This window comes from Cetorhinus maximus, chromosome 23 (genome assembly GCF_964194155.1).
Source record: "Cetorhinus maximus chromosome 23, sCetMax3.hap1.1, whole genome shotgun sequence".
Lineage (NCBI taxonomy): Eukaryota > Metazoa > Chordata > Chondrichthyes > Lamniformes > Cetorhinidae > Cetorhinus > Cetorhinus maximus.
The window spans coordinates 52,218,817-52,237,908 of NC_135901.1; the positions used below are offsets into that span (position 1 = coordinate 52,218,817).

General features: G+C 44.7%; 1 protein-coding gene across 1 annotated transcript in view; it reads left to right on the forward strand.

Annotated features, from left to right (window-relative positions):
• The window catches only part of LOC144698035 (uncharacterized), a 113,265-nt gene that overhangs the window by 68,512 nt on the left and 25,661 nt on the right, over positions 1-19,092 (forward strand). The window contains exons 3-5 of the mRNA XM_078569973.1: positions 2,696-3,115; positions 6,692-6,696; positions 8,901-9,091. Coding sequence (XP_078426099.1) covers positions 2,696-3,115; positions 6,692-6,696; positions 8,901-9,091 — 616 coding nt within the window. The remainder of the gene's footprint in view (positions 1-2,695; positions 3,116-6,691; positions 6,697-8,900; positions 9,092-19,092) is intronic.

A 19,092-nucleotide genomic window follows, 5' to 3' on the forward strand; every position in this document is an offset into this window, starting at 1 on the left:
GGAGGAGGTATTAGCGGTTTTATTGGGCCTTAAAAGTGTATTAATCCCCAGGCCCAGATGAGATGTATCCCAGGTGTTGTGGGAGGCAAGGGAGGAGCTTTCAGGGGCCCTGACATTAATTTTCAAATCCTCTCTGGCCACAGGAGGGGTGCCAGAGGACTGGAGGACAGCTAATGTGGTACCATTATTAAAGAAGAATGGTGGGGATAAACCAGGGAGCTAATAGGCCAGTGAGTCCAACATCACTGGTAGGGAAACTTTTGGAAACGTTCTGAGGGACAGAATTAATCCCCATGAGGAGAGGCAAGAATTAATCAAGGATAGTCAGCATGGCTTTGTCGGTGAGAGATCATGTCTAACAAATTTGATTGAATTTTTCGAGGAGGTGACGAGGTGTGTAGATGAGGGTAGTTCAATTGATGTAGTCCACATGGAATTCTCTAAGGCTTTTGACAAGGTCTGGCCTGGGAGACAGGTCCAGAAGGTAAGAGCCCATGTGATCCAGGGCAATTTGGCAAATTGGATCCAGAATTAGCTCAGTGTCAGGAGGCAGAGGGTGATGGCCAAAGGCTGTTTTTGTGACTGGAAGCCTGTGTCCAGTGGCGTACTGCAGGGTTGGGTGCTGGGTCCCTTGTTGTTTTAAGTGGACATTAATGATGTAGATATGAATGTAGGAGGTATGATCAGTAAGTTCACAGGTAACACAAAAAAATCACTATTGTGGTAACTAGCGAGGAGGAAACCCTTAGACAACAGGACAATATAGACGGGCTGGTCAGATGGGCAGAACAGTGGAAAATGGAATTTAATCCCAAAAAGTGTGAGGTGATGCATTTTTGGAGGACTAACTAGGCAAGGGAGTACATGATAAATGGTAGGACCTGAGGAAGTACAGACCCTTGGTGTGCATGTCCATAGATCCTTGAACATAAGAACATAAGAACTAGAAGCAGGAGTGGGCAATTCAGCCCCTCGAGCCTGCCCCACCATTCATTATGATCATGGCTGATCTCATTTTGGCCGCAACTCCAATTTCCCTCCCTCTCCCCATAACCTTTCAACCCATTACTAATTAAGTCCGTGTGGTGAAGGTGCTGGCACAATGCTGGTAGGTAAGGAGCTACAGGTTATTCACCCAGCGATGAGGAAGGGACATTGATATATGTCCAAATCAACAACAACAATTTGTGTTCATATCGCACATTTATTGTTATATAGTTTACCAAGACATTTCACAGAAATGTTAGAAACCAAGGAGATACTCGGGCAGGTGGCCAATAATTTGGTCAAAGAGGTCGGTCTGAAGGAATATCTTAAAGGAAGCAAATGAGGTAGAGAGGCAGAGAGGTTTAGGGAGGGAATTCTAGAGTCTTGGAAACTGACAGAATGGCAACCAGTGATGGAATTATAAAAATCAGTTATTCTCGAATTCAAGAAGAGCAGATATCTCGGGGGGATTGTGAGGCTGGAGGAGGTTACAGAGATGGGAATGATCACAACCATGGAGGAAAACAAGGATGAGAATGTGAAAATTTAGGTGCTGCTTAAATGAGTGCCTTCAAATCATTTGTATAGTTTGTGAATGGCTGTGGGCCAAGCACTGATCCTTGCAGTATCCCACAAAAACAGCCTGTCATCCTGAGAATGAGACATTTATTCCGACTCTCTGTTTTCTGTCTTTTCACCAATTCTCAAACTATAACAGGATATTACCCGAATCCCATGCACTTGAATTCTGTTTATTGACATCCTGTGCTTTGTTTAGTAACCTTCTCTCTGTCTCTCCCACTCCTCTCTCTTTCTCTCTCTGTCACATTGAATTCTCCAGCCCAGCGAGTTGTGGATGCTCCATCATTGAATATATTTCCGGCTGAGATGGACAGATTTTTGGTCTCTCAGGGAGTCGAGGGATATGGGGAGCGGGTGGGAAAGTGGAGTTCAAGCCCAAGATCAGCCACGATCGTATTGAATGGTGGAGCAGGCTCGATGGGGTGTTAGGACTTCTCTTGTTCCTATTTCGTATGTTCTTATAGAGGCCAGAGTCTTGTGTAGGCCCAGACCGAGTGGCAGGTTCCCTCCCCTGAAGGACATTAGTGAACCAGTTGGGTTTTTATGACGATCCAGCAGTTTTCATGGTCACTTTTTCCCAGTGCCGGCCCCACAAATTCCCAGATTCATTCAGCTCAATTTCACAACCTGCCTTTGTGTTTTTGTGGGTTCTCTCTCACTCCCCTTTTTCTGTTTTAAATCAATTCCACAGGGGATTAGAGGGGGAGGATTTGCAGTCGGGAAACTGAAACCAAACATCACATCAGGATCTGATGGAATCGCTTAATTTATCTCAAACTGAGTATCTTCAGATTTTGAACATGGAAGGAAAAAGCACCGTTCACAGTGGGGAGAAACCGTACACGTGTTCTGTGTGTGGACGAGGCTTCATCCAATCATCTGACCTGACGGAGCATAAATGCAGTCACAATGGAGAGAAACCATGGAAATGTGGGGACTGTGGGAAGATATTCAAATCCCCATTGGAACTGGGATCTCATTGGTGCACTCACACTGGGGAGAGATCATTCACTTGCTCTGAGCGTGGGAAGGGATTCACTCAATTAGCCAACCTCATGGGACACCAGCAAGTTAACACAAATGAGAGACCTTTTAAATGCCCACAGTGTGAGACGTGCTTCAAAAGTTCTGTGGAACTAAAGTCCCATCAACGTGTTCACAATGATGAGAGACCGTTCAGGTGCTCTCACTGTGGGACTGGGTTCAGACGATCATCTCAACTCATCGCACACCAGCGAGTCCACACTGGAGAGAGACCGTTCACCTGTTCCAGGTGTGGGAACGGATTCATTCAGTCATCCAGCCTGCTGCTGCACCAGAGAGTTCACACTGGAGAGAGGCCATTTACCTGCTCCGAATGTGGGAAGGGATTCATTCAGTCATCCCACCTGCTGAGACACCACAGAGTTCACACTGGAGAGAGGCCATTTACCTGCTCCGAATGTGGGAAGGGATTCAGTCAGTCATCCAACCTGCTGTTGCACCAGAGAGTTCACACTGGAGAGAGGCCATTTACCTGCTCCGAATGTGGGAAGGGATTCAGTCAGTCATCCGACCTGCTGAGACACCAGCAAGTTCACAAGTAGCTGTCGTGATGGGATTTTGCTCTTAATAACATTCAGGACTGAATTATGTTCATTAATCGTGTGTTTCTGTAGACATTAATAAACTCCAGCCCACTTAGATAAAAGTCAAATAAATCAGCATTGTGTAAAACACAATGTGTTGAACCTTTTTACTATTTTTAACAAGTTAGTTCCTTTTTGATGTTAATAAACTCCAGCCCAGTTACAGATTCTGTATAAAATTGGAATAAATCAGCTTTGCGATGAACAGTTGAGTCGTTTTGATATTTCTAGCACAAGTTAGTTCCTTTTGAAGGGCTCTCCCTCTCCCCTGTCTCCTCCACCCTCACCTCCAGCAACAAGTGCGAGGAGCTCATGGAGCTTCTTTGTCACTAAGATTGAGACAATCTGATCAGCTGCCTCTGCTGCTTCCCTCCCTCCCACTAGCCCACCGGGACAAACTATCTCTAAAGATCCCTCTTGTCCGAGCATGAACTCGTGATTAAATGACAAAGGGGATGATGGTGCAAGGCAGCATTGGGTGATAATGAGACAAGGAAATAAACTAATGGGACAAGTGGAGAAACAACACAGGCCCAGAGGAGGGATAAATGGTAAAAGAAGAACCATTACCAGCACCTACTGTCAGAAAAAATGGGAGCAGTGGTTATGATCTGAAATTGTCAAAATGAATGTTGAGTCCAGAAGGATGTAAAGTGTCCAATGAAAGATGGGCTGCTGTTCCTCGAGCTTCCATTGAGCTTCATAGGAACAGTGCAGGAGGTCGAGGTCAGAGTGGGAGTGGGTGGAGATTAAACTGGTAAATGACCAGAACCTCAGGGTCACACATGGAGACTGAAAGGCGATGTTCCACAAAGCAGTTACCCAATTGGGATTTAATCTCCTCAATGTAGAGAAAACCGCACTGTGGTCAGTGAATAGACAATACTGAATAGCAAGAAGTACCAGTAAATCACTGTGCCCCTTGGAAAGTGTTTTGGGCCCTGGAATGAGGGAAGGGAGGAGGTGGGTGGGTGCTGCTGCATCTGCTGTGCTTGAATGGAAATGATTCACAGTGATGTTCATAAGAACACAAGAAATAGGAGCAGAGTTGGACTAAAAGGCCCCTTGAGCCTGCTCCCCCATTAAATGTTCTTCCAGCTCAACTCCACTTTCCCATCCTATCACCATATCCCTTAGTGCCCAAATATTTATGGATTTCCATCTTGAACATATCAAGATGGAGAACAACAGACTCAGTGCAACTATTAATCTGGGAAATGCACAAACAAGGTGCATGTGAATTACAAATTCACCTCTTCACTGCTTGGTAATCATGTTAAATGAGCTTTACACTGGCCCCATGCTGAAATCTAGTCATTCTCTGACAGGTATTCTTAATGGCATAATTAGTAAATTTAGAATGAAAAATACCCTCTGCTTCACTGTAAGGCTGAGAGACAACTTTGTAATTGATTCATAATGTCACAGGCCGGCTCATTAGATCTGCTCATTTCATCTAATCTTATTTTCAGCTAATGGGAGAATGGCTGAAACAGGGGATGGTGAATAACAGCTCGAAACTACAGTCCCCTCTCCCACTGCCATAATGATCCTTACAACATACAGGAATTTGGGACAATGTGACTTTGATGCTCAGATTAGCTCTGCCTCTATGTTATAGGAAGGAGCGAAGCAGTGGGGATGCTGCAAAAAAGATTTACTGGAATGATGCCAGAATTGGAAAATATGTCAAATTCACAAAGATTTAACAGATTGAAAAGTTTTTCTCTGGAAAAGAAAGCGAGGGATGACTTGACTAAGGCCTTTAAGATAATGAAAGGGGTTGACAGGGTAGACGAGTGGAAGAGTTTTCCACTTGTAGATGGTTGAGAATAAATATACGTTAGTCATCAGTAAATCTAATGCACAATTCACATGCAACTTCTTCAATCAGAGATAAAAGCAGAAAATCATGGAAATACTCAGCACATCCAGGAGAATCTGTGAATTGAGAAATAGAGATAAGTTTTCAAGTCTGCTCACTGATGCAGTGCAGTTCTGATGGAAAGTCACAGCCCTGAAATTTAAATACATCTTTCACTCTTCACAGACACTGCCAGATCTGCTGAAAATTCCAATATTTTGTTTTTTTATTTCAGATTTACAGCACCACCTTTCTCTAACTGTGGTTGAGAATGTAGAGCTCATTCTCAGAAGGGTTTGAGATCCCAGTGTGAGCTGAAACTCATGTTGCAAAATCACACCATGAAATCACACCAGCTGAATGTGGAAATGGATTCACCTCGTTATTCCATTTTCTGACACAGCAGCACAGTCATACCTGTGGGAGACCATTCAGATACTTCATGTATGCAACCCTTTGCTCACTGCCCACCTGCTAACACTCCAGTTTTAGAAGGTCAAAGGATTGGATCCACAATTGCTACATTCCAACTGACAAGACAGAGTTTCAGTAGTCAGAATATGGGAAGAAAAATCACTTGTCTGCGTCGCTGCTGAGACTCCAGTGAGTTCAGATCTAACGGTCAGGATTTGTTCTGTTGTTAATTACACCCAGGACAGAACTATGGTGCACTATGGTTGCCATATCAATATTAATAATTTTATATATTGGCCCTATGGCGCCAATCATCATCGGATCATAAAACATAATTATCTGATCAGAAAAAACCTTTCAATTGCGGTACGTTTACCCAGGATTCAGTGGGGGGCAGAATGTGCTCTATCCTCACGACAGGCGGTCCTCGCGCAGGCGCAGTAGATGGCAGTGACATACATGCGCATTGCGATCTCTGACTGGAGCATGCGCAGTACCATCGGTACCTGGAGCTGGTGGAAGACGCTGAGAAATGGCGAACACAGGCGAGTAAAAGGAGCCGGTGAGTGGGGGAGGGATGGAGGTACCGGAGTGGGCGGGGAGGCTTCATGAAGACCCTGTGAAGGTCTGAAATCTTGAATAAGAAGCTACCGGTCCTGCGGTTACACCGAATGGAGAGGAGACAACTCTGGTATCCTCTCGGAGACAGGCCCGAGTTAACAACCGCCATCTTCACTGGGGCAATGTGCAGCTGGGCGCATGCGCGGCTATCCTGTTCCAGGTAGCAGGAGGAGAGGATATTGTGCATTTCTATCCTGGACTGACAGGGATGGATTTTGGAAATTCCTTTTACAGGGGGTTAGAAGAGGAGGGTTTATACACAGCAAACTCAAACCAAGAGAAATCTTTGTCTCTTCTCAATTTCTATCTTGGACTGACGGTTAATGTTTTTGTAAATTTCTGATACTGGATCTTAGAAGTGGAGGGTTGACAGATGGGAAACTCAAATCAAACATCAATTCAGATCTGGCAGAGTCACTCGATTCGTGAGAACCTGAATATCATCGGCCTTTAAATCTGGAAGGTAAACAGTTGGCCTGTCTTTCTGTGGGCAAGGGTTACTTGTAGGAGAAAGAATAATTAACTGGGGAAAGCCAACTTCAATAGGGTGAGAATGGACCTGACCCAGTAAAGTGGAATCAAAGGTTGGCAGGAGAAACTGTAATTGAGGAATGGGCTGCCTTAAAGAGGAAACAGATCAGACATAGTAATGACATATTCTTACAAATGAGGAAGGTGTGGCTAACATATCCACAGCTCACTAAATAAGAGAAGATATTAAGATGAAGATGAATAAGTCTGCTAACAGAGATATCAGGTGGCTAATACAACCGAGAGACAGGATAAAGAAAGAATATTCAGAGAGAAATTGGAAAAAGAAAGTACGAGAAGCAAAGAGAGAGTATGAGAAGAGACTGGCAGCTAACATGGAAGGAAATCAAAACGCTTTCTCTGGCTGATACCTAGTAACAGGCCGGTAAAAGGAGAAAGGGGCTGATTAGGGATTTTAAAAAAGGTGATTTACCCATTGGGACAGGGGGTATGGATGAGGTATAAATGAATATTTGGCATCTGTCTTTACCAAAGAAGATGATGCTGCACAGGTCATGGTTAAAGAGGAGGTAGTTCAAACACTTGTGGTGTTTAATATTGATAAGGAGAAGGTATTATATAGGCTGTCTGATAAAGTTGACAAGGCACCAGGATTGGATGAGATGTATCCAAGGATAATGAGGGAATTCAGAGTGGAAATTGTGGAGGCACTGACCATATTATTCCAATCTTATTCAGACCCATGAGTGGTGACAGAGGACAGGAGAATTGCAAATCATACCCCGTTGTTCAAAAAGGGTGTAATGATAAGCCCAGCAACTATCAGACCAGTCAGTTTAATCTTGGGGGTGATAATTCTGGACAAAATTAATAGTCACTTAAGCAAATGTGGGCTAATTCAGGAAAGCCAGCACAGGTTTGTTAAGGGAAAATCATGATAAACGAACTTGCTTAAGGTTTTTCAAGAGATAACAGTGTGGTTGATGAGGGTAATGCTGTTAATGTGGTGTACATGGTCTTCCAAATGGCATTAGGTAAAGTGCCACATAACAGACTTGTGAGCAAAGTTATAGCTCATAGAACAAAATGGGCAGCAGCAACATGGGTACAAAATTGACTGAGTGACAGGAAACAGAGAATAGTGATTTTTCAGAATGGAGGAAGGTTGAAAGTGGATTTCCCCAGGAGTCAGTGTTAGGACTCCTGCACCTATGGCCTAGACCTTGGTGTTCAGGCACAATTTTGGAATATATGGGCACAGACTGTGTAGAAGGTCCTTTCTCTGGTGGACCTTAGTGAACCAGTTGAGTTTTTGTGACAATCCAGCATCTTTCGTGATCACTTTTTCCTCGTGCCGGCCCCACAAATTCCCAGATTCATTCAGCTCAATTTCACAACCTGCCTTTGTGTTTCTGTGGGTTCTCTCTCACTCCCTTTTTCCGTTTTAAATCAATTCCACAGGTTATTAGAAGGAGAGGATTTGCAGTCAGGAAGCTGAAACCAAACATCACATCAGGATCTGGAGGAGTTGCACAGTTTATCATAGCCTGAATATCATTGGATTTTGAACATGGAAGGAAAAAGCATCATTCACAGTGGGGAGAAACTATATACGTGTTGTGTGTGTGGACAAGGCTTCAGCCAATCATGTAATCTGGCAGGACATAAATGCAGTCCCAACAGGGAGAAACCGTGGAAATGTGGGGACCGTGGGAAGGGATTCAATTGCATGGAAATACATCGGTGCAGTCAAACAGCAGAGAGACCGTTCATCTGCTCCGAGTGTGGGAAGGGATTCACTCGTTCATCCTACTTACTGAAACACCAGCGAGTTCACACTGACGAGAGACCTTTTAAATGCCCAGACTGTGGGAAGTGCTACAAAGGTTCCTGGGAACTGATGTCCCATCAACGTGTTCACACTGACGAGAGACTGTTCAGCTGCTCTTACTGTTGGAGTGGGTTCAGGCAATCATCTCTTCTGACTGTGCACCAACGAATTCACACTGGGGAGAAGCCATTTATCTGTTCCAAGTGTGGGAAGGGATTCACTCAGTCATCCAACCTGCTGAGACACCAGCATGGTCACACTGGAGAGAGGCATTTCACCTGTTCGGAATGTGGGAAGGGATTCACTGATTCATCCCATCTGTTGACTCACCAGCGAGTTCACAGTGAGGAGAGACCTTTTCAATGTCCAGACTGCAGGAAGTGCTATAAATGTTCCGGGGACCTGATTTCCCATCAACGTGTTCACACTGACGAGAGACCTTTCAGGTGCTCTCACTGTGGCACTGGGTTCAGGCGATCAGCTAATCTTATTTCACACCAGCGAGTTCACACTGGGGAGAAGCCTTTTACCTGCTCCGTGTGTGGGAAGGGGTTTACTCAGTCATCCAACCTCCTGAAACACCAGCGAGTTCACACTGGGGAGAGACCATTCACCTGCTTTGAGTGTGGGAAAGGATTCACTCAGTCATCCAACCTGCTGAGACACCAGCAGGTTCATGAGTAACTACAGTGATTGAGTTTTGCAACTGAACCATGTTTCACTGGGGTCTGTTTCTGCTGATGTTAGTAAACTCCAGCCCAGTTATAGGTGTTAATGTTCTGGATAAAAATAAAATCATTAAGCTTTCTATTAAATAGATGATGTTGAACCTTTTTACTATCCCTAAGACATTAGTTCCTTTTAAAGTGCTCTCCCTCTCCCCTGTCTCGTCCATCCTCACCTCCAGTAACAAGTGTGAGGAGCTCATGGAGCTTCTTTGTCACTAAGATTGAGACAATCTGATCAGGTGCCTCTGCTGCTTCCCTCCCTTCCACTAGCCCATCGGGACAAACTGTCTCTAAAGATCCCCCACGTCTGAGCTCTGAACCCACATCTTTCTCCAGTTTCTCTCCCATCTCCCCTTCCTGCCCTCTCAGAGCTCACTTTGCCCATGAGACCCACCTCCTGCTCCATCGACCCTATTCCCGCTAAACTGCTGATCACCCAATTTCCCCATGTTCACTGATATTAATGGTTCTCTCTCTCCTGCTACTGCCCGTCTCTCCTTCAAATCTGCCATCATCACCTGTCCTCAATAAAACCAACACTTGACCCCACTATCCTATTAAACTCCCCCTCCAGCTCCAACCTCCTTTCGCTCTCCAAAGTCCTGATCACCTCCCAAATCCATGTCCACATTTCCCAGAACTCCATGGTTTAAATCCCTCCAATAAGATCTCTGTCCCTGTCACGGTATCAAAATAGCTCTTCCCAAAGTCACCAATGACACCCGATGTGAATGTGACAAAGGAAAACTCCCTCATTGTCCTTCTCGGCCTGTCCACAGCCTCTAACAACGTGGACCAAACCGTCCTCCTCCAATGCCTCTGCACTGGTGGCCAGCTGGGTGGGACATGATGAAACAATGTACAAACAATTCAAGGGCTGACTGACTTCAAGAAATAACCGGGCAGACAGAGAATGTCACCGTTAGAACAAGGAGAGTCCGTGGTTTCAGTGAATGAACCGACAGAAGGGTGTTGTGGAGAATCTAAAACACTCGACATGAGTCAGCTGTGTGATGGAAAAGCAACATTAACGACAAATATGGGGATACAGGAGTGCCCCAAAGACATCTCATCGATACAAGTTTCTCCCGTATGTTTGGAGTATTTTGTAGACATTACAGCATTGATCATGACAGAATGAACCATGTTCCCTTGTTTATAATTTCCATCCTGTACGTTCATGCCTATGTAAAAATGGTCTGTACCCATACCTGGTTCCTCTGTTATTCCCCTCCCACCCCACACCACAAGTGCACTTCCTCTGACCTTCTCGACTTTCTAGCTCCTTCTCACTGCCTCCCTTTCCATCAAAAATCAGCAAATTGTTAAAAAAATAAATGTAAAAATAATGTCTAACCTTGTAATCCCGACATTAGCAAGAAGTCCCCTTATGTCCCCATTGGACATCTGTCCATTCGACCATACCCTAATCCTTCTGTCAGTCCTAAATTAATTACGTCAGCCAGGCTAAGCAGAATTATTAACTTGAAGCATGTATGTGTTACAACCTCTTGTAGTATTGTGGAGGGGGTGTGCTGAATCAGCTTTAAGTGAGTTAAATGATATATGTTTTCTATATTAGACAATCACATTAAAATCTGGAACTCAGATGGGGATATGGATTTGTGTTAGGTGGGAAGATCGGGATCAGTGTATTAGTCCCGGAAGCCTGAAGATCAGAGGGACAGTATTTCAGAACTAATTCCTGTGATAGCAGCAATCCCATTACTGTCTGTGAAAAAGACCAATGGAAATATTTATAGTGGAAACCATTGGCGTATTGGAGGATGATGTACAAAAGGAATTTGTGAACTATCTGAGGATAATAGTGAGGGGAAAGGAATGGATTTGGAAAGCAGCAGACACTTCATGTTGCTCCAGGAGAAGTGGGGCCTGGTTGTGTAGATGTCAGGTTTTACACAGCACACAGTCAGCCTGTGGTTTCACCCTGGATGAAGGATCTCCGAATCGTACCATTCACATCACCGAATGGGATTCTCAGGAGCCATGTTATCTGCTTGGAGAGGAAGGTTTGTGTTATAGCTAATGAGAAGCAGCACAGACAACCACACACACATTCTCTGTCTGTCTCACACACACTTAGACATCCTCTCTACACCCACACACATTTACACACACTTCCACACTCAGGGATACACCCGCACCCATACAAACAGACACATGAGGACACATCCTGTCCTATCAGGTGGACAACACCGACCAAAGTGACTAATACTGGGGGTGAAGTATCAGTGCCTGTGAAGAACACGGTTTTTGGCACATTCAAGTCAACATCACCCTCCATAGCCTGTGAACGGTTTTGACCATCCAATCTCACCCCTTTCTCTGAACATTAAATCTATATTGAACAACATCTGGGACAGAGGCTACAACACAATTAGAACAATGAGCTGCCTATTGCCAGCTTTGGTGACAGTGGGAGGTAGTGTAAATTTCAGAACAACATCCTGGATAATTACAGCCTCTAATTTCCTCTTGGAATGACTTAAAATGTCAATTCCTCTCATGTTGGTGGTCTGTTTGATGAGAGAATTCTGAGACAGGTCACACGGAGAAAGAATATAATGTTGTTTTGACTCTCTATCCAATATTCCCCTGAGTTTGTTCATTGCTGCCCCAATGTCCTGCGACATGTTCCTATGTTCAGAAGGAACTATTTTGTGTTAGCAATATTAAAAATGACTCAATACACCATGTGTTTAACACAAATCTGATTGTTATACAGAATATAAACCCCTATAACTGGGCTGGAGTTTATTAACATCAGCAGAAACAGACCCCAATGAACATGGTTCAGATCTGGATGTGATTCACAGCAAAATCCAATCACTTGTTAATTGTGAACTTGCTGGTGTCTCAGCAGGTTAGCGACTGAATGAATCCCTTCCCACACTTCGAGCAGCTGAACGGCCTCTCTCCAGTGTGAATTCATTGGTGTACAGTGAGTTGAGATGACCATCAGAACCCAGTCCCACAGTGAGAGCACCTGAACGGTCTCTCGTCAGCGTGAACACGTTGATGGGACATCAGTTCACTGGAATTTTAAAGCACTTGTCACAGTCTGGGCATTTAAAAGGCCACTCAGCAGTGTGAATTTGTTGATGTGTCTGTAGGTGGGATGACTGAGTAAATCTCTTGCCACACTCGGAGCAGCTGAACAACTTCTCTCCAGTGTGAACTCGTTGGTGTCTCACAAGGTTGTTTGAATGGGTGAATCTTTTCCCACACTCGGAGCAGCTGAATGGCCTCCCCTCAGTGTGAGTTTGTTCGTGTCTCAGCAGGCTGGATAACTGAGTGAATCCCTTCCCACACTCCGTACAGGTGAATGGCCTCTCCCCGATGTGAGTTTTCTGGTGTATTGTGAGTTCTCATAAATATATGCTTTCTTTACCACCTGATCCACCTGTCCTGCCACCTTCAGGGACCTGTGGACATGGACTCCGAGGTCTCTCACTTTTTCTACCCCTCCCAATATTCTCCTGTTTATTGTGTATTCTCCAGCTTTGTTTGCCCTCTCCAAATGCATTAGCATGAATTTGCTTTCTCTTTTACAGCTGATTTAAAGTTGCAGATTTTGCTCCAAAGGTTAAATTGCGATTGATATTCAAAGTCAACTATTTAACTGCAGAAACTACTTCAGCTGGGAGCCAGTGAATTAAGAGGAAAGATCCCAGACAGCGGTTCTTCAAGGTACACTGCAGGCCCGGCAGCTCAATCAGCTCCACTCTCAGCTCAGGAGAGCTGAACAACTCCACATCCTGTCCACAGGAGAGTTCTCCTGGTGCAGTGGGACCAACATTCGTGTAACTTTCAATTTCCAAAACCCTCCACCCTATTCGCTGTTGGTCCAATGGAAGCGTCGATTCCTGGTCAGTTGTCATCAGGGAAACTACCAATAAACTGGACATTTGGCTTTTGTTTCATTCCCGATCTCTTCACCAGAGAAAACTTTCTCCGACTAAATGTCTTGTTAAACTTGAACACAAGTGACTTCTTCACGAATGAGAAGCACCATTGCTGTTAGCTGGAACATGAAGTCGATACTTTCCTACATTAAGACAGTTCTTAAAGTCTCCCCCTTTGACCGAGCTTTTAGTCATCTGACTGAATATGTGGCTCGGTGTCACACTTTGTTATATAATGCTCCTGGGGAACGCCTTGTGACGTTTCATTTGGTTAAAGGCGCTTTATAAATATAAGTTGTTGTTGTAGGATATACATAGAAAGGGCCAATCTCTTATTATATCTCTCATGCTGATATTTTTCTTTGTTTTATCCATTCTCGGGGTGTGGGCATCGCTGGCTAGGCCAGCATTTATTGCCCGTCCCTAGTTGTCCTTGAGAAGGTAGTGGTGAACTGCCTTCTTAAACCGCTGCAGTCTGTGTAGTGTAGGTATACCCACAGTGCTGTTAGAAAAGGAGTTCCAGGATTTTGACCCAGCGACAGTGAAGGAATGGCAATATATTTGCAAGTCAGGATGGTGAGTGAATTGGAGGAGAACTTCCAGGCGGTAGCGTTCCCATCTACGTGCTGCCCCTGTCCTTATAGATGGTTACGGTCGTGGGTTTGGAAGGTGCTGCCTGAGGATCCTTGGTGAATTCCTGCAGTGCATCTACAATGCTGCTACGGTGCATCGGTGGTGGAGGGAGTGAATGTTTGTGGATGTGGTGCCAATCAATTGGGCTGCTTTGTCCTGGATGGTGTCAAGCTCCTTGAGTGTTGTGGGTGCTGCATTCAGCAAGGCAAGTAGAGAGTATTCCATCACACTCTGACTTGTGCCTTGTAGAAGGCTTTGGGAGAGTCAGGAGATGAGTTACGCATCACATGACTCCTAGCCTCTGACCTGTTCTTGCAGCCACAGTATTTATATGGCTAGTCCAGTTCAGTTTCTGGTCAATGGTAACAACAAGGATATTGACACTGGGGGATTCAGTGATGGTGATGCCTTGAACATCAAGGGGCGATGAATGGATTCTCTCTTGATGGAGATGGTCATTGCCTGATACTTGTGTGGCAGGAATGTTATCTGCCACTTGTCATCCCAAGCCTGGATACTATCCAGGCCTTGCTGTATTTGGACATAGACTGCTTCAGTATCTGAGGAGTCGCGAATGGTGCTAAACATTGTGCAATCATCAGCGAACATCCCCACTTCTGACCTTATGATGGGCGGAAAATCATTGATGGAGTAGCTGAAGATGGTTGGACTGAGGACACTACCCTGAGGAACTCCTGCAGTGATGTCCTGGAGCTGAGATGACTGACCTCGAACAAGCACAACCATCTTCCTTTGTGCTTGGCATGACTCCAACTAATGGAGAGTATTCCCCCCTGATTCCCATTGACTCCAGTTTTGCTAGGGCTCCTTGATGCCACACTCGGCCAAATGTTGCATTGATGTCAAGGGCAGTCACACTCACCTCACCTCTGGAGTTCAGCTCTTTTGTCCATGTTTGAACTAAGGCTATAATGAGATCAGCAGCTGAGTGGCCCTGGCGGAACCCAAACCGGGCATCAGTGAGCAGGTAATGGCTAAGTAAGTGCTGCTTGATAGCACTGTCAGTGACCCCTTCCATTACTTTACTGATGGCAGAAAGTAGACTGATGGGGCGGTAATTGGCTGAGTTAGATTTGTCTTGCTTTTTGTGTACAGGACATTCCTGGGCAATTTTCCACATAGCCAGATAGATTCCAGTGTTATAGCTCTACTGGAACAGCTTGGCCATCGGCGCGGTAAGTTCTGGAGAACAAGTTTTCAATACTATTGCCAGAATATTGTCAGGGTCCATAGCCTTTGAAGTACCCAGTGCCTTCAGTCGCTTCTTTATATCATGTGGGGTGAATCGAATTGGCTGAAGACTGGCATCTGTGATCCTGGGGACATCTGGGGGATGCCGAGATGGACCATCCACTCGGCACTTCTGGATTAAGATTGTAGCAAATGCCTTATCTTTTTCACTGATGTACTGGGCTCCCCCATCATTGAGTTTGGGGATATTTGTGGAACCTCCATCTCCAATGAGTCATTTAATTGTCCACCACCATTCTCGACTGATTGTCACAGGACTTCAGAGCTTAGATCCGATTCATTGGTTGTGGGATTACTTAGCCCTGTCCATCATTTGCTGCTTATGCTGTTTGGCATGCAAGTGGCCCTTTGTTGTATCTTCACCAGGTTGACACCTCATGTTTAGGTATGCCTGGTGCTGCTCCTGACATGGCCTCCTGCACTCTTCACTGAATCAGGGTTGATCCCCTGGCTTGCTGGGGATGGTAAAATGGGGGATATGCAGGGCCATGAGGTTACAGATTATGTTCAAGTACAATGCTGCTGTTACTAATGGCCCACAGCGTCTCATGGATGCCCAGTCGAGACCTATTCGAAATCTGTCCCATTTAGCATGGTGGTAGTGCCACACAACACGATGGAGGACATTGTTAATGTGAAGACGGGACTTCGTCTCCACAATGACTGTGCAGCAGTCACCCCTGTCAATACTGTTATGGACAGATGCATCTGAGGCAGGCAGGTTGATGAGGATGAGGTCAAGTATGTTTTTCCCTCACCACTTGCTGTAGACCCAGTCTAGCAGCTATGTTATTTAGGCCTAAGCCAGCTAGGTCAGTAGTGGCTCTACCGAACCATGCTTGGCGATGGACATTGAAGTGTCACACCCAGAATACATTGTGCGCCCTTGCCACCTCCAAGTGGTGTTCAACATGGAGGAGCACTGATTCATCAGCTGAGAGAAGATGATACGTGGTAGTCAACAGGAGACTTTCCTTGCCCACATTTGGCCTGTTTCCAGGAGACTTCATGGGGTCCAGAATCAATATTGAGGACTCCCAATTCCCTCCCGACTGTGCCGCCACCTCTGCTTGGCCTGTCCTCGGTGGGACAGGATATACCCAGAGATGGTGGTGTCTGAGGCATTATCTGTAAGGTACGATTCCATATGTCAGGCTGTTTGCTTGACTAGTCTGTTAGGCAGATGTTGGTAAGGAGTACTTTGCAGGCTCGACAGGGCTGAGATTGCCATTGTCGCTTCCAGTGCCTTGGTCAAATACTGGGTAGTCCGTTCATTCCTTTTATGTGTCTTTTTTACAATTGAGTGGTCATTTCAGGGGGTATTTTAAGAGTCAACCACAGTGCTGTGGGCCTGGAGTCACGTGTGGCCAGACGAGGAAAGATTTCCTTCCCTAAAGGTCATTAGTGAACCAGACGGGTTTTTACAGCAATCCACACTCGTTTCACCAATTACAGTGGAAATATCACAGTCGAGGACAAACACAGAGGCAGAGTGTGGGAATGAAAGAGGAAGAGAAGGGCTGTTTGGGATTCGAACCCGGAGTGTTACCCTGGCTCCTTTGACTATTAGTCCAGCGACAATACCATTCTATTAGCTTTCCTAATTACTTGCTATGTTTGCATGCTAACCATTACATCTCAGAGCCCGGCAATCTTTCACCATTTAGATAATATGCTTTTTCATTCTTCCTGCCAAAATGGACAATTTCACATTTGCCCACATTATATTCCATTTACCAGATCTTTATCCATTCACTTAATCTATCGATATCCCTTTTCATGTCCTTATGTCAACTCCACAAATTACTTTTCCAACTATCTTTCTGTCGTCAGCATATTTAGCATCCATTCCTTGGGCCATTCATCCAACTGATTTATACTCATTGTAAAAAGCCGAGGCCCCAGCACTGATCCCTGTGACATACCACTGGTCCTGCCAACAAGAAAGTGAGCCATTTTTCTTAATCTCTGCTTCCTGTTAGCTAGCCAATCTTCTATCCATTCCAATCTGTTACCCCCTCCACTATGAACTTTTACTTTCCGCAAAAAACACTTGATGTGTCACTTTATCAAATGCCTTCTGGAAGCCTAAATACAGCACATCCACCAGTTCTCCATTATCCATAATATATGCTAGTTCAAAGAACTCTAACAAATTGGTCAAAGACGATTTTCCTTTAACAGAACCATGTTGACTCTGCCTGATTACCTTGGATTTTTTAATGTGTCCTGCCATAACGTCACTAAAAATAGCATCGAACCTTTTGTTTCCTGTCTCACTCACCTTTTGAGCCAACGTATTACATTTGTTGTTTTCCAATCTCATGGAATCTTGCCCAAATATAGGGAATTTGGAAAATTAAAACGAATACATCAAATATCTCACTCGTCACTTCTTTTAAGATGCTACAATAAAGCCCATCAGGACCCGAGGGTTTGTGAACCCGCACCTCCAACAATTTATTCGGTATCACTTCCCTGGAGATTGTAATTTTCTTGAGTTTCCCTCGCTTCAATTTCCTGAGTTACAGATAAATCTGGGATGTTACTTGTCTCCTCTGAACTGCGCAGGCACCTGGCTGGAAGGTAAAACTGTGACGTCATGCAGCAGCACTTTGGGTCTTTGTTTTGAAGAAATGGAATTCGGCTGTTCTCATTAGGAATGCTGGAGACAGACTGATCAACAATGTCATCATCAAATGGCACAGCTCAGTAAGAGAGCCTCCCACTCATCCTTTCTATGCCTAAGCTTTTTACAAAGAGCCTCCTCATTCATCCGATTTTCCTTCCTTCTCTGCATTACCCCGATTTCTCCCTCTCAACTTATTCTCCAATTTCACTTGGAAAATACTGATTTAATAAAAATATTGAAAGATGAGAAGGAGCTTCTACGGTGCCCAGTCTGCTAAATTCTGCAGCGTTACCAAAGTTTCCTTGACTCAATGACACCAAGAATTGCACTTATGATTATTACATTGCTTTTGAACAAAAAAAGTACTTAAACTGTTGATTTGGATTTAACGAAATTTATTCTGATCAAGCATCTCCTCATTTTCTCAGTCGATATATACAATCTTATTCCTCTTGCTGTACAACCTGTTGCAGAGGCTGTTATAGAAAAGAGGGAAAGGTTTTCTACAGCTATACAAAGCCCTGGTTAGGTCACAACTGGAGGACTGTGTATAGTTCTGGGAACGGCACCTTATAAAGAATCAATATTTGCATTGAAAGTTTCAGAGGAGCCGCATTGATTAAGTTGGTGGGTTTTGGAAATAGGAAGCTGTAAATCTGCAACTATTACATTGAGGAGACCAAATGCAGACTGGGTGACCACTTTGCAGAACACCTTCAATCTGTCCACAAGCATGACCCAGGCCTTCCTGTCGGTTACCATTTCGACACCCCATCCTGCTCTCATGCCCACATGTCTGTCCTTGGCCTGCTGCAATGTTCCAGTGAAGCTCAACACAAACTGGAGGAACAGCACCTCATCTTCCGATTAGGCACTTTGCAGCCTTCTGGACTTAACATTGAGTTGAACAACTTCAGACCATGAACTCTCTCCTCCATTTTCACCCTTTTTAAAATCCCTTTATAAAAATGTATTTTATTTACTTATTTTTTATTCATTTATTCGTTATTTCATCCCCCTTATTATCCCCTTTTTAATCCTTTTTTCCCAACTACCTCCCTCTCCTCCCACCCCACCCCAACTCCAAAAGTGCCATCTGTTACTTGTTCCATGTTGTTCTTTCACAGAGTGCTGACTCTTGTTCTGCTATTCACACATTCTGCTTTCGTACTTTTATGCAACTACCAGCACCTTCTTCAGCCCTCACCACTGCCATTAACACTCCCTTTTTCTTGTGTCCATGATACGTTTGTCAGTCTCTACTTAGCTCCCACCTCTCGCTGACCTTCTACCCAGCTTCACCTGCTCTACCCTCCCCTCCCCTCCCCACTCTGCCCTGCTTGAACAGTATAAACCCCATCACTTTTTCCTTCTCTTCAGCTCTGAAGTGGGGTCACATGGAATCGAAAAGTTAACACTATTTCCCTCTCCGCAGATGCTGTCAGACCAGCTGAGCTTTCCCAGCATTTTCTGTTTTTATAA